This window comes from Sesamum indicum, linkage group LG9, assembly GCF_026168435.1.
Source record: "Sesamum indicum cultivar Baizhima isolate 11 linkage group LG9, ASM2616843v1, whole genome shotgun sequence".
In the NCBI taxonomy this organism is placed as follows: Eukaryota; Viridiplantae; Streptophyta; class Magnoliopsida; order Lamiales; family Pedaliaceae; genus Sesamum; species Sesamum indicum.
The window spans coordinates 24,026,269-24,040,706 of record NC_142665.1 but is presented as its reverse complement, the minus strand read 5'-3'; the positions used below and the strand labels follow the sequence as shown (position 1 = coordinate 24,040,706).

Genomic DNA, 14,438 nt, shown 5'->3' with positions numbered 1-14,438 from the left:
AAAATAATTTTTAATTAATTATAAATTATATCTAAATGCCACCAATTCGTGAACTTTTTATTTATTTTAATTGTAATTGATAAATTATTTTTTTTTTATTTTTTCAGATAGAAATAGTAATCACGTATTCTATCAATGTTTGCATAAATTGAACAACTGATCGATTTATTAATATAAATAAAAATTATAATAAATTTACATATAAAAATAAGACAAACATTCACATTCCATATTATAATTATTATTTTTCTACACGATTGGATGTTACCTAAATTCATGAATTTTTTTTAAAATAAACAATTTATTTCAGAATACAATTTGATTGGCTATGCAGAAAAGACACCTGGCGCCAACATTTTTGACGATTGTCAATTTCTTGATTGGCTGAGTGTTAACTTCAAAGCACATTGGTCAATACAATTAACTCTAAAAAAAGATGGAATTTCAGACGATGAGTAAATTGGAAGAACTAAAAAAAGAAACAATCACATTCCTATTCAACTTTGATCATGACAGTTTACAGACAACTTCCATGCTCATGTCTTCACATACTTACAACACCACATGGTAAAATTCTAACCTTGATCGAACTTGTGCGAACCTAAACTAATTAAACGACAAGTGTGATACACATGTCGTGCTATAAATGCACAGAAAATAACCAATCACATGACAAATGCAATATATTTGCTCTGTGATTGGTTTGTTTCGGCCAATCCTGATTCAGATTAGAATTTTCCCATAACATAAAAGCTGATGCAGGCATTCCTCAGGCATACAGGAGGTGAAATGCCGTAAATTCCAGCACCAGCCAAAATTTCTATGTACACCTAAAGTCTCCCAATTACAAAACAATGTGTAACCCATTGTATTGCCAAAAATAACTAAATGTACAGAAATAACTCAGAGAACCTTTGCCTAAACAATCTCGACTGAAGCAACTGACCTCACGGACATCGATCTTGTGGAGCTTTCCTTTGCTGTGGAAGACATTACAGATCTTGTGGATCCGTCCTTTGTTAGAGTATAAGCAACGGGTTTTGAAGAACTCTCTTTTCCCATGGAGTAATTTATCAGGTCCTTTACTACTTGCCGGTATCTCCTCCTGTATGTTGGAAACTTTGATACACTTCTGGTCATGCCCATCATCCTGAAAACACACAGCGAAATCAGTTTTACTGCATAGTTGTATTTGTGGATGCCGCTATCTTTTCTTACCAACCAAGGCCTCAAACTCTTGGCTTTGCAGAGACTTGCGACTATAAATAGTATCTAGGATGTTCTTACCTACGACTGATGCCCTCAATTTGAGCAGCTCGGAGAGCGTCTTGAGGGACAAGACTCCCATTTTCCCAAGACTTGGCACGTTCCTTGTTGTTTCCGAAAAGCATCACTTTCTCAAGGTACTGTATTTCGCCTTCTTCCAACTGGAGGGCTCTGATCTGCTCTTTGAGGACCATCACAGGGTGAAAAAACCAGTCCAACAATCTGTCCTGAGGTCTATTCAGATGGTTAACCTCAGTCCCATCCAAAAGAATTAGACCGTTGGATCCAGCTTTGATGGAGTAAAGAAGAGTGTGCAAGAATGAGAAACAAGGCAATCCAACATCAATAATAGGTGCATCATGTGCATGCTTTGCCTTCAGCCAATCAGACAGGTCAGCCGGTGTTATCACACCTGCGTCCAATAATTCCCTTCCCCTTGCCTCGCATGATTTCATCGTACTTCCCCATATCTTTTGCATTTCCGACAATGAGTATACATAAGTATTGAAATCTTCTTAAGCATATATGATTTGTCGAAGAATATGCTTTATCAAATATGATGTACATACCTGCACCATTTTCACCTCCTTTATAGCCTCTCTAACGGATCTTGATGCTGTTAGGCTCGGAACAAGCATTCCAGGAGCTTCATGAATGACAGCACCAAATCTCTCGTGTAATGACTGATTTCGGCTAATAGTGGTTTCAGATGAATTGGATGGTTTTCTCTTCCTGTAGCGTGGTCTGATTACGAGCAACATAATTAGTGCAATTGAAGATTAAAAAACACCAAAAGAGACGAAACTAGAACCTATTTTTAGGTCTACCATCACTAAATTAATAAATTACTTTGGAAGAATTGAGCCCTCACGAAGATAAAGCCAGTCATTTGTGTACTCATCGAATTCTGCTACCATAGCAATCACATAAGCAACACCTCGACGGAAGGATCTTTCCTACATCAATACAAACCGACAGGTAAAATGTACAGTAAGTGCAACAAATGTAATGAAACACAGGTAGCTACATGGATAGAATCTAACCTGATACACTATTATAGATCCATATAACCCAATGAAAAAGCTGGTGAAAATAGCCAGTAAAATGCTGCCGATAACAACAAGCGGCCACATAAGGATTGTCAAACCAGCAATGGGAATGCAGGCAGTTTCTAGAAACGGGCCTTCCCGGCTGATTAGATCATGTAGTAGCCTATGCCACCCCTTGAACAGCATAAATGGACTCTTTACTATGGCAATAGCTGTGTAAAGAGGAATTTCAACAACCAGGCCTATCAGGCCGACAATTATGCATGCAGGCACGTGAATGAACCTGGACGATAGTTTCACAAAAAGTAAGTTCTGGATAATACTAACAGCGGAATTCCACGACACAAACTTAACAATCTAATACTTCGCAATCAGGGGAATCTTGAAAATGAAGCTTCATTAATTTTCACGGCAGCCTGTTATGAGGTTATCAAATGATTCCAGAAACAAGTTAACTGGACTAGTATCTGATGTTTTGAATATCTTTTGCCTCTACACAGTGGGAGCAAGAGAATTTATGACAACATCAACACCAAGTGAAGTTACCTAAGAGGTTGAAGCTCATTGGAAGAAGGATTTTCACGCAGCTCCTTCAAATAGATTGGGTAAGAATGATAACACAAGTCGGCAAAATCACGAACCACAGTACAACTACCCTTGATAGTTCCCCACGTTCCGTCCTAAATACCACATCCCACAGGACGACAAAAGCAAAGCATGTATATCACAACACTGGTAAAGAAAAGCAGAGCATAAAGTGCCTAGTTAAAATTAAGAAAAAGAGGTTTGAGTTATATTTACCACAATGCAGTGGTAGCATTTCTTGGATGATTCTTCAAGTCTGAAGGCTTCAAAAGATGAAACCCAAGGAGTGAAGAACCCATATCCAACTCCCACAAGAACACTACCAGCTATGCTAAGAGCCAACCAGATACCAAACAAAGCAGGCAACCCCAACAAGATTGCAACTTTAAGTGGTGCATCAAACCTATTTGTTCTGTTAACATCAATTCATCCAAGAAATGCAAAACCCATGTTAAATTTCAACAATCAAATTGACCACTAAATCAATATAACCAAATTCTTGAAGGAAAACCCAAAAATAATTACTTGATAAGGGTATAAACTGTCCAAGCAACATGAGCAGGGAAAAGGCCTAAAATCACCCCTAAATTCCCTATAATCAGTATCAAACCAGCAATTGGACCAACCAACAAACCTGCATCATTCAAACAAGAACACTTCTTCAACACACAGTCTTTCAATCACAATGATCATCAAGAAACAACAAGAATTCAACAACCAAACAAATCAAGAACCAACTTTTAAGGGCACCAAAGCAGAGCACAGAGCAAAATGCTAAAACCACATAGATGGTCTCGACCCAATCCTTCAAGCTACGAGACATGTCCAGGTGCAACAAACAGAAAAGAAAACAGAGGTGAAGAAGATACTGCAATCAAAGCTCCCAAGAAGTCTGAAAAACTGAGCCCGCAAATAATTCAGGAGGAAAAAAAAGAAGAGATTTTGTGTGTCAGAAGTTTCCAAGAAAAGGACAGAGATGAAGAACAAAGAAGACCCATAAACCAACAAGAAATATACAGCACTACGCCATCCAGAAGAAAGATTCAAAGGGGCATTTTAGTGTATGTATGTATGTATGCAGTGATGTAGCTGCCTTATAAGTTTCAAATTTTCAACCCTGAAACGTGACAATTAAAATATCTACTAACTTTTGTGTTCGGGGATCAAATGACTGACTATTCTTCAACACCATGTTTATTTTATGATTATTTATGCATTTATTACTTATATTATGTCTGCATTTTCTCAATTATATTGTGAACATGATGACTGGATTTGTCAAAATTTTGTTCTTTGATCAAATTTTCGAATTATGTAGTTTGTGAAAATATTTAAAAAAATAAAGATATTCACTCATATGAAAATAAACATAAAAACAAATGGATGCTGCTGATTGGTTCCAACACGACATAACATATTTATATACACACACCCAAATACACGTATGTGTATTTGTTTTTTTCCGTATTGTTAAATTGAACTTTTATTTTATAACAACATTTAATCTCAATCAATTTCGTCACTTTTTTTCTTAAACTCCATGACTATTTTCTCCTCTGTTTTCCTCATTCTTGAGACTATGTGACCAAGTACTACAACTATCATGAGAGAAATTCGTAAGATTGGAAAATCTGCATTATGTTTGGATTTGTGTTTTAGTTGTTTTGTTTTGTGTTTTGGAAATAGAGGGTGAAAAATAGAGATAAGTAAGTGTGTGTTGAAAATAGATGATATGTTTGGATTTGTGTTTTGGAAAAATTTAAAATATTTTAAAATATGTGGTGTAGGTTTGATGTTGGGATTTGGGAGACAAAAATCACTATTCATTGTCAAATCATATATTTTTATATATAAATATGTATATATATTAATATTTTATGTTTAATGTTGTACTTTTGGGATACAAAAATTACTGTTTATTGTCAAATCATGTCTGTTTTATATTATGTATATATATAAATGTATATATATATATTATATATAGAAAGTTGAAAAACAGAAAAACACGCAAATAAGGTGTAAAAACACAAAAACAAACATTGAGTGTGTTTTATCTTGTCTCGGGAATTGCGGAGTAACAAATCCAAACAAAGCCCTGATGTCGTCAAACAGAGGTACAGGTAACTCACACAAAAAGAATAGCACTGGATTGCAGCTCCGGATTGTACATATTTGACTCTACGCTTGTTGAGATTGTACCTTGAGCTTGCGGATGGGCTTTACATCTATCAACTGCCGTGCGGTCCAAGCAGGCAGCTGCAGCCCCTTATAGTTTTTTTGGTCAAATTAGCCACATATATATATTATTAGATATAAAATAATAATAATAATATAATAACATGAACATAATATACTTCAATTGACTTGACTATTTGTGTCCAATTGCAATATCAATCATTGCGGTCATGTACAGGAAAATTTCTTGTCGTGCTATCCAAGTTTTGGCTTTATTATATTATTATATTATATAATATATATCTCCATATTTGCAATTTTAATGTGAAATATTTATATAATTAAAATATGAGAAATTTGATAGTAACGTGTCCTTAATTAAAAACCTAATAAGAACAATATTAGAAATGTCTGGTTATAGATTTTAAGCCATATAATATTTATGTAATAATACAAGTTGTATATTTATTACATACGATCTAAAGTGTAAAATTTAACCCACGTAAATATATATAGTATGGCGATTTTGTCTAATATAAAGTTTTCAGATTTGTACGACATCAATTCAATTAAATAATTAATATACGAACACTAGGGTTCGAAGGTATTTGACAGTAAAAAAACGGTGTATGGGCCTTTTGGTAAATTCCATGAGTGTTGGGTATTGTTTCCACACTGTGTGGATAATCTAAATTAAGGTATGCAAAATCAATTATTGACGTAATTATAAATATCATTTGAATTTCTTTTCAATGTCAATTTGTAACGAAAATGTACATTAGATTAGTGACATGACATCAGAAATTTTTCTGACAATGACTCTAAAATTTAAACTATTATTATTCTTTTAGGAGAAAAAACTCAAACTTTTAACTATTTCCCAATTTTATGTATCATTCTCATCGAATGGGTAAGTGTCACATTCCTAAAGACTAGCACCACCGTAGCCACAGGGCTTCGGACAAGAGTGGGCTGTCTATGGGTCCTCATGCCCTACCCACTTAATTTATCATTCTCTACACCTATTATATATAGCCCCGTTTTACTCGATTATTTGATTAAATCCGTGATACTATAAATTTGACAAAAATATATAATTAAAAAAAACCAAAAAATTATAAAATATTTATATAATGTTTGGTTTCAATTTTGCTTCATTTCCAAAATGGGCCAAAATATGGACAATGTTTGCCTTGATTTGTTTTGGAAGTTTTGATGGTGTTTTGAGATGTTTTGAAACAGTGCCTCTTTTGTTTTTTGTCAAAATAAGTCTACACTAATTATAGGCCCTATAAATAAAAAAATTACATTCATACTCAAACATATATATAAATATATATAAAAGAGACATGATTTGACAATAAACAGTAGTTTTTGTCTACTACTAAACAATATCAAACATATCATACTTATTCTATATTATCTCTAAAAACAAATCCAAACATACACACTATCTATAACAAATACTTATTTATCTTTGTTTTTTTCTCTTTATTTCCACAAAGCACATCAAAACAAATTAAAAATGAAACCAAACATAGTGTTATTTTCTAGGATTAATTTTGAAATTGAGCCTATAACTCAACCCACCTCAGGTGGTGGGATGAGTTTTTTGACAGCAAATTAGCAGCAGCTTGCACTCCAAAATCGAGCTCCTATACCGTCATGTAAACGGCCTACAGGCTTTATTAAAAACTTTATAAACTCAAGTAAACATGGTCCGTAGGATTGCATCGTCAACGTGATCTTTTTTATTTAAATTAAGTTTAATGGAAGTAAATTAATTACATCATGCAATCGGTCATTTTTTAGAAAATTATAAATCTAATTAGGCTCGATTTGATATATAATTTTCTTAAATAAGACTTTAACCAAATTATAAGGACATGTTTATTCAAATATGTGATGACTGTATGATTGAAGTGAAGTTATACTTGTGATATGATTATAGTAATGCGATGGTATTCACAATCAATTCAGAACAGTATTTGGCATTTATTATAATAACGGGATATGCCGTAAATATTGAGCTAACCTAACATGCCTTGAGAGTCGAAAGTTTTGTATTTAATATTTTATAGTTATTAAAATTTGATTCAAGTGACAAAATTGAACCTTTTAATTCTACGTAGCCTATGCAAGTATACATGTATTTTGTCAACTCTCATTGCTCTTCAATTCTATAATAAAATGTGATGAATATACTAGTGATATTAAATTATTTATGAGGGTATGAAAATAATTTTTTACACTTAAAATACGTCATAAAAACGCACATTTTATCATAGCCTAAAATTACATACTCCGTTATAAATACTCAAGTCATTATTTTTTAATGTAACGATTATTCATATTTTGACAAGATAATGATGAACCTAGTATTATGGGCCCGTTTAGCTCGTGTGATAGGAATAGATATGATGAAAAATTGAATAATTATTAATCCTATCTTGCATTATATGATGTTTGATTTGTGGTATTGCGTGCGAGATATCTCATTTGATAATATAATATGGTATTTGGTTGAAATGATTATATCGTATGATTAAATGAAAAAAAAACTATAAAGGGTATCTATTTTTAAGGTATTTATAGTTTTATATTGTAACTTGTGAATGATTTAAAAATAATTTTTAAAAAATATTAAAATTTTTATTGAAATACGATTGCTTAAAATAAAATTAATGTACGACATATTTCCTCGTTTTGTTTATAGTTATATAAAGTCGCAGTTGAAAATACGTATTCAATTAAGTAATTGATGATAAAAATTCAAATATTTTTTAAATCCAAAAAAGAAAGAAGTAATATTTTTACTATACTTTATTATTAAATTATTATTTTATTCATCGGATTTTGGCTGGAGAAAGATGAAAGGAAATGGGAGGAATAACCATCCGTTAAATCGTGGAGAGAAGAAAGAGAAAATGGGAGAAAGAGTCGAGAGAGTGGAGATGAGGAGAGAGAAAGGAGAGGGTCCAAGGGTAAATTAGGCAAAAAAAAATAAAAAATCTGAACTCGTAAGATTACTTATACTAGTTAAATATGCTTGATTCATGATATTATACATTGCGATTGATAAAATTGGGCCTGACATTAATATCGGGCTCTAATAATATAATCAAATATGTAATTAAATATGATAAATAATGTTCGTATAATGAAAAATTTTGTTGATAGTAATAAAAAAATTGACAAAAATCTATATTTACCATCTATTGACATGTTACTGATTTATCACAAAATAAGTGAATATTTTTATGATCAAATTACCCTTATACGTCTTTACACATTAATACATGTGATGATGTATATTTTCACCAACAAAAATACTACATTATGTTAACATAAAGCTCGGGGCCACGAATAAAATACTTTTTTTCATTATTTTAGACATGGTTACATGATTAAGATGATCTTTTATTAATTACGTGTTTATGAGAAGTAAGTTTAAATGCACGCCCAATTTTAGTTTTCACATTAATTTCAACTTTATTTATAAACTATCACGATAAAAGAATAAAAATAAATTATTTTATTACATTTTATACGAAGCTCACAATTTTATTTTAAAAGGCTTCTCGTTATAGCAAGTTATGTTAACGAGCTAAATTGATTTCGAGTTGAGTTTAATATTTTATTATAAAAAAGTAAACATGTCAAAAATTAATTCATTACATTTAGTAAGTAAAATAAAAAGGTGTGAAATAAGTGTTTGATGATAAATTATTAAATTTCAAATAAAAAAATAATCGAAGATGAAGAAGTGTGATTTTTTATTTTTTTATTTTTCATTTGGCTAAGAACAATAGACTTCTCACTCACCCACCGAGCGAGGCTGCCCCGCTCACTCTAACGTTAAAGCGCTGCGTAATCTAAAATCCCGAAATTGAAACGTCCGTATTTCATTGTTGTTTCTTGTTTGCATTCCAACATCCGCACCCGCCGGGCTTGTCTGATTTCTGAATTTTCTCTACCCTTTTCCTTCGCTGCTCCTGCCAGCTATCGATTTTTTCTTTCTTTCTTTGCCTTTTTCTTACCAGTAAAAGAGAAATTAGGAACCCTTTGTACTGTAAAACCCAGAAGAATCTGTGTGCTTCATTTCGCTCTGGCTAAATTCTCGAAGAAATGAAACTGAAAATAGTCCACCAAAATCAAGAAAGTCGCGGAGGAGAGGAACAAGTGATGAAAAAGGAAGAGTTGGAGTTAGAGCAAATGGAGGAGCCCCAGATTCATGTTTCGCCGGAGAATGAGTCCACGAAGGAAAATTCTCCGCCGCCGGAGCTTTCCCCCATTTCTGGTTCTCACCCCATGCTTATTTCTGTGAGTTTTCTGTGCTTGGGACATGTGAATTTGATGGTTGTGTGGGTGTATATACTGAATTGATAACAGATCTGGTCTGTTGTTTTTAGGGCAAGAGGAGGAGGAAGCCGAAGGAGCTGATCGACGAGATTTCACCTGTTATTAGAAGGAAGAAGAGGAAGTCCTCTGCTTCCAAATCTAAAATTGTGAGTTTTCCCCTTTCCATTTGTTGAAAGTTTGTCTGGCTTGTTCGACTGTCCAGTTGCTCTTCTTCTAGTGCGTTGGAAAGGGATGAAGGTTAAGGCTTAAAGCAGGGTTTATGGCGTGCTAAGTGCTAAATTGGCAGACTGGTTGATTGTATTAGGGTGTATATTTGGGCTTAGGCTTCTCGTCATTGCAGGATTTTGATAGCTTAACTTCTGTCTGGTTACAGCCTTCTCTTGACTAGTGTTAAATGACTAATATGGTTTTGGATCAATGCTGCTTCATCCTGGTGCACTCATGTTCAGTTATGGCCAGCTGCAGTGAATAGATATTGTACTGTCCCATTACTAACCTTCAGTGGCAACATCTGGTGGAGTTGTGACACTTCAAATTAATACCTTAATGAGATGGAAATGATCGGTTCTGCAAGTGCTTTCACTGCAATGCTCATTAAAAGTTTAGTTTAAGGTTGCACTAAGCTTTGGAGAATACTGTGGTTTCCACGGGGGATGACGACAAGGATTTTATTTGACTGAAAAAGCACTATAATTGCTTTTGGTTTCTGAGTGTCTTGGATGTAGAAAGTTCCTATATGTCAAGAGTGTTTTCTGTTAAATCAATGGCTTGTTGGGGTTGAATTAGCAAGATGGCAACTCCAGCCAAAGTTAGGCTAAAAAGAAAAGAGAAACAAAAGTGACCGGCAGGTATGTGAATATTATTCTGCACAAACTCCTGCAGCCAATATTGGCTATAGAAGAGCCAACCTCTATCTAATCTACCCTACAACCCAGGGAAATTTTTTTTTAAGCTAGCTTTCTTATTTTCCATTGTTAGGAATCCACTCTGGGAACTTCCTTTTTGTGGCTTGGAGTACAAGTCGGGATATTAGTCAGATGTTCATGAGCAATGCATTAACCTGATGAATTGCTGGTTTTTGTTTACATGCATTGATGGATTACAGTTGTCAATTATGTTGGTTGTTGATGTGATTTGCTTCAAAGTTTGTGTTAATCATGCCCTATAATTTCTTGATATCTGCACTTAACAAATGGATGTGAAATTTATTGGCCAGGGGACACCTGATAGTGGAGGAACATTAATGAGGTTAGTTCAACATATAAAACTACATGAACTTATATCTGAAAGATATTTCTGCAAATACTTATGACGTTGACCATTTCCTTTGAAGCAGTAAAGGAAATGCCACAATTAGTGGGTCAACTAGTCCTGTCCAGTTGAAGTCGCCCACCATGATTCGAGCAGAGGAGGTTCAATTGAGTTTGGGAAATGACCATCCTACATTTTTGAAAGCATTAGTCAGATCACATGTCGCCAGTTGTTTCTGGATGGTACGTGTGGAGGGATGTTATTATGCCTCGAAATTTTATCTCGACCAGAGTTGTTGGGTGCATTTTCACCTTCCATTTAAGAACCATTTGTCTGCAGGGTCTGCCTGTGCCCTTCTGCAAGATACATTTACCTATCAAGGACGCTACAGTTATTCTTGAAAATGAAAATGGTGAAGAGTTTCCAATTAAATATATTGCACATAAGACGGGTCTAAGTGCCGGATGGAGAAAGTTTGTTGCTGGAAACAAATTGCTTGAAGGAGATGTTCTGATCTTCCAACTAATTGGGCCTTGTGTATTTAAGGTGATGCAAGCAAACTTGTTTTACTGGGACTTCATTCAGTCAATATTTATACATCATGAATCATAACTTAATTTTAGTACATGAATTGCTAAACTTATTTCCAGTAAGGATTTTTCAATGCATTATGTTTTCTTGTCTAACAGAGTTGCTTGAACCACCACAATGCATCACACTAACGTACTTCAGTATGTAGAGCGAGGAATGTGTTACTTTGTACATAGACCAGATGCAAGGGAAATTGTGGAAATCTTTGTAAGCTACCAGTCTCCACTTGTAAAAAAATGTGTTTCTTCCCCACGTTCCTCACTTCCATCCAATCACATTCTCTACCTAATCCTTACCCATCTATGCATCAACAGGACTGGCATCACCTCTAACTCTTTCCTGTACTCTCAAATTCCACTAGCCTCTCTCTGCATGCAGATTGCATGCAGCTTAACATATCATGACAAAATCTCTACCATTCATCACCCATTCCCCGTCAATTGGCCTCCAGTTCATGAACCTCTCCCCATCGCCCCCCAACCCTCTTCCCTTTACCACTCTTAAGTCCTTTTTATCCAAAGCTACCCCTACCCATCTTCTTGATCCCATCCTTTATTCTAAATGAAATTCTTAGTTAGTCTTTATCCCTCTATCAGGGTGAAGTAAGCCACTCCATTGTCCTCGCGTGACGAAGAGCCATCTTCTTTTGTTTTACCAATAAACATAGCAATCATCTTCTCATGTACTGGCACTGTGGACTGGTCACTGCTGTCTTAGACAAAAAGAATAAGATCATAGGTGTTTTAGGTAAATTACTTAGGAGAAATCATAGTGTGGCTGACCTGAAATCCAATAGTTGAAAGGAATCCAAAAGGAGAACTGTTGAACAATGAAAATGTATCTTGACCTAAAATGGAGATTTTGAGAGTAGAATGATGAATTCTTTTGTCAGTCTGCATTGTCTCATATGAATTTCAGATTTGCTACATGTTAATTTTAGCAAAAGAGTATGCTCCTTGAGTAATTAATTGCACTGGAAATGCAAATTACCTGTCATTGTACATGGCATGTTTTCTCCTAGATAATACTTCCAACTTTGACCTGGTGCTCTTGGAGCCAAGTACTACCGATCTGTTTCAAGTTGTGAAATTCTTTTGCAGGACAGTTTTCCTAATATTATGTGCTCATTCTGTAGGTATACATAATAAGGGCAAATGATTTGACTGAGGTTGATGGTGCTCTTAGCCTTCTAATTTTGGATTCTCAAATAAAGCAGAATGATGCTGGTTAGTTTGGTGGGCCAATTTTCTTTTAATTTGTTCGGAGCATCAAATGCTTTCGCATGTGCATGGTCCAATGTTCTCATTTTTTGCTTTTGTGGGTTTTAATAGTTGAATAACTTGATACTGTGACGCAGAGGGAACTGTGGATGCACAAAGCAAGAAGAGACGTCCAAAATCTCTTCCCTTGACAGTTGTGCAGAAGAAGAAAGAGAAGGAAGAGCCATTAGTGCCCCAACGTGGACAACCAGAGGAACAGTCTGGAAATGACAGCGATGAGGTTGCTTCTGAAGTTTTGGAGGGTACCAAGTTCTCTGGATCTTCTTTTCATTTTAAAGATGTTAAAAGCTTTGAGGAATTTCACATTGTGGTGAATGGTGTATGCATCGACTCTGAGCTCCCTGAACACATTCGTCGAAAGTACTATGAACTGTGCTGCAGCAAGAATGCATTTCTTCATGATCGTGTTCTTCCAGGTCTCTACAGTAAGCTAGCCGCTGGTATGATTGTTGAAACCATCAACATTGCTGATGTTATACGAGGTTGTAAACTCAATACCCCAAGGAAAGATTTTGAAGTCTGGGAAAAGTCTCTGAGGTCCTTTGAACTTCTCGGCTTAAATGTGGGATTTTTACGGGCTCGTCTGCGTCGGCTGCTTAGCCTGGCCTTTGACACAGAAGGTGCCTCAGAGGTAAGAAGGTACTGGGAAACCCAGAAGGAGCAAAGTCGCACTGAAGAGGAGATTCAAAAACTTGAGGCGAAGCTTGTGGAACTGAAAGAATTGTCTGCAAAATATGGTCATGAGATAGAGAATTTGAAGACTAAAGCAGAGAGCTATGAGCTTAAGTTCCAAGAAGAGGTTGATGCGCCTTGGTAATATTTTCTTGGATGTGTAGAATCTTTATTTTGTTTCTATTGTGATAGGAGAAAAGGGCATAATATAGCTAAGTTTTCTTCTGCTAGTACTTTATCTTTATAACCAGCTTAATAGGGATGACTTGTTTTTTAACCATTAACTCTCTTGTCGATTTTGAAGAGTATCTAACTAAATAGAACAAGCTGACTCTTAAGTTGCTGTCGTGCACCTCTATTATTTTGTCTTGCTCTATGAGTCTAAGACAACTCTCTGCTCACCCAGTTGGTTGTCGCTCTCCCATAGACCACTGCCTAATTAAACATTATTCATGTACAAACATTTACGCCTGAAATAGGAAAGATTGAGATTAAGGTGTAGGGAAGGGAGCTCTCGAATATGCTTCTGGAGGCAATTTGAAGTTGCATCATCTTGTATGTCTTTGCGGAGTCCCAGAAGACAAGACATTCAGCTTCTGTTGGTGGTATTCATGGCCATGTATTCCTTTTCTTATTGAAGACGATAGTGGTAGCCAAATGCTTCATATGGTGCCACATCGTGAAGCCGGATGGTTTCTAAGTATTTGCAGGCCAGCTTACTGGTGGTGATCTTCTGCTTTAGGGAATATAGGTATATGCACAAAGTTAAGGGTTGAACATGTCTGAGGTTGGTTTAATCTATATAGAGTCCTTTCCATTTTCTCTGTTAATATACAAATGAATGCCTTCTTTTCAGATCGAGTTCTTTTCCGTATCTTGTTCTTGTTTTCCTGGTAGTTATGTTGAAGCCCACCCTAATGGGAACACCAAGTCTTGAATCCTCCTATTTTTGGGGATTGTGGCAGCTAAATCATCCCTAAACCTGCTCAGCCCCTACATTCCCATGCGTGCTTACTAGGGGCATGCTCAGACATGCTTGCTGTCGTCTGTTAACTCGCAATGCTTAATTACATTGCGGACAGCAGGCGACGACTCGCTCGTTCTAACGGTTGTAACTTGTAAGAGTCCTCGAATACAAACTAAAGTTTAAGGTTGGTTTGTACATAAAATTTGTGGAGAGAGGAGACATGAATTGTGTAGAAGATAG

The 14,438-nt window shown here is 35.3% G+C and overlaps 2 protein-coding genes across 2 annotated transcripts; one reads left to right on the top strand and one right to left on the bottom strand.

The window, feature by feature from the left end:
* Positions 1-470: 470 nt before the first annotated feature.
* On the bottom strand, positions 471-4,006 carry LOC105177632 (putative membrane protein At3g27390). The gene is made up of 9 exons (XM_011100849.3): positions 3,639-4,006; positions 3,426-3,534; positions 3,117-3,312; positions 2,862-2,995; positions 2,310-2,598; positions 2,116-2,222; positions 1,836-2,010; positions 1,288-1,736; positions 471-1,150 (listed from the first exon to the last, which is right to left on the bottom strand). Exons 1-9 carry the CDS (start codon positions 3,721-3,723, stop codon positions 919-921), a joined length of 1,776 nt encoding a protein of 591 aa, XP_011099151.1. The 5' UTR covers positions 3,724-4,006; the 3' UTR covers positions 471-918.
* A 4,880-nt stretch (positions 4,007-8,886) lies between these two features.
* Positions 8,887-13,569, top strand: LOC105177631 (B3 domain-containing protein Os01g0234100). The gene is made up of 7 exons (XM_011100848.3): positions 8,887-9,398; positions 9,488-9,583; positions 10,654-10,685; positions 10,774-10,930; positions 11,028-11,234; positions 12,415-12,505; positions 12,637-13,569. Exons 1-7 carry the CDS (start codon positions 9,204-9,206, stop codon positions 13,374-13,376), a joined length of 1,518 nt encoding a protein of 505 aa, XP_011099150.1. The 5' UTR covers positions 8,887-9,203; the 3' UTR covers positions 13,377-13,569.
* Positions 13,570-14,438: the final 869 nt, after the last annotated feature.

Bases quoted from the DNA above. Each gene is read 5' to 3' on its own strand.
- LOC105177631 (XM_011100848.3), top strand. From the start codon at position 9,204: ATGAAACTGAAAATAGTCCACCAAAATCAAGAAAGTCGCGGAGGAGAG. The intron at 10,931-11,027 runs GTACGTGTGGAG...ATTTGTCTGCAG, and splicing joins TCGCCAGTTGTTTCTGGATG to GGTCTGCCTGTGCCCTTCTG. The intron at 11,235-12,414 runs GTGATGCAAGCA...CTCATTCTGTAG, and splicing joins TTGGGCCTTGTGTATTTAAG to GTATACATAATAAGGGCAAA.
- LOC105177632 (XM_011100849.3), bottom strand. From the start codon at position 3,723: ATGTCTCGTAGCTTGAAGGATTGGGTCGAGACCATCTATGTGGTTTTA. The intron at 2,599-2,861 runs GTAACTTCACTT...ACTATCGTCCAG, and splicing joins AATGAGCTTCAACCTCTTAG to GTTCATTCACGTGCCTGCAT. The intron at 1,151-1,287 runs GTAAGAACATCC...GTGTGTTTTCAG, and splicing joins ATTGAGGGCATCAGTCGTAG to GATGATGGGCATGACCAGAA.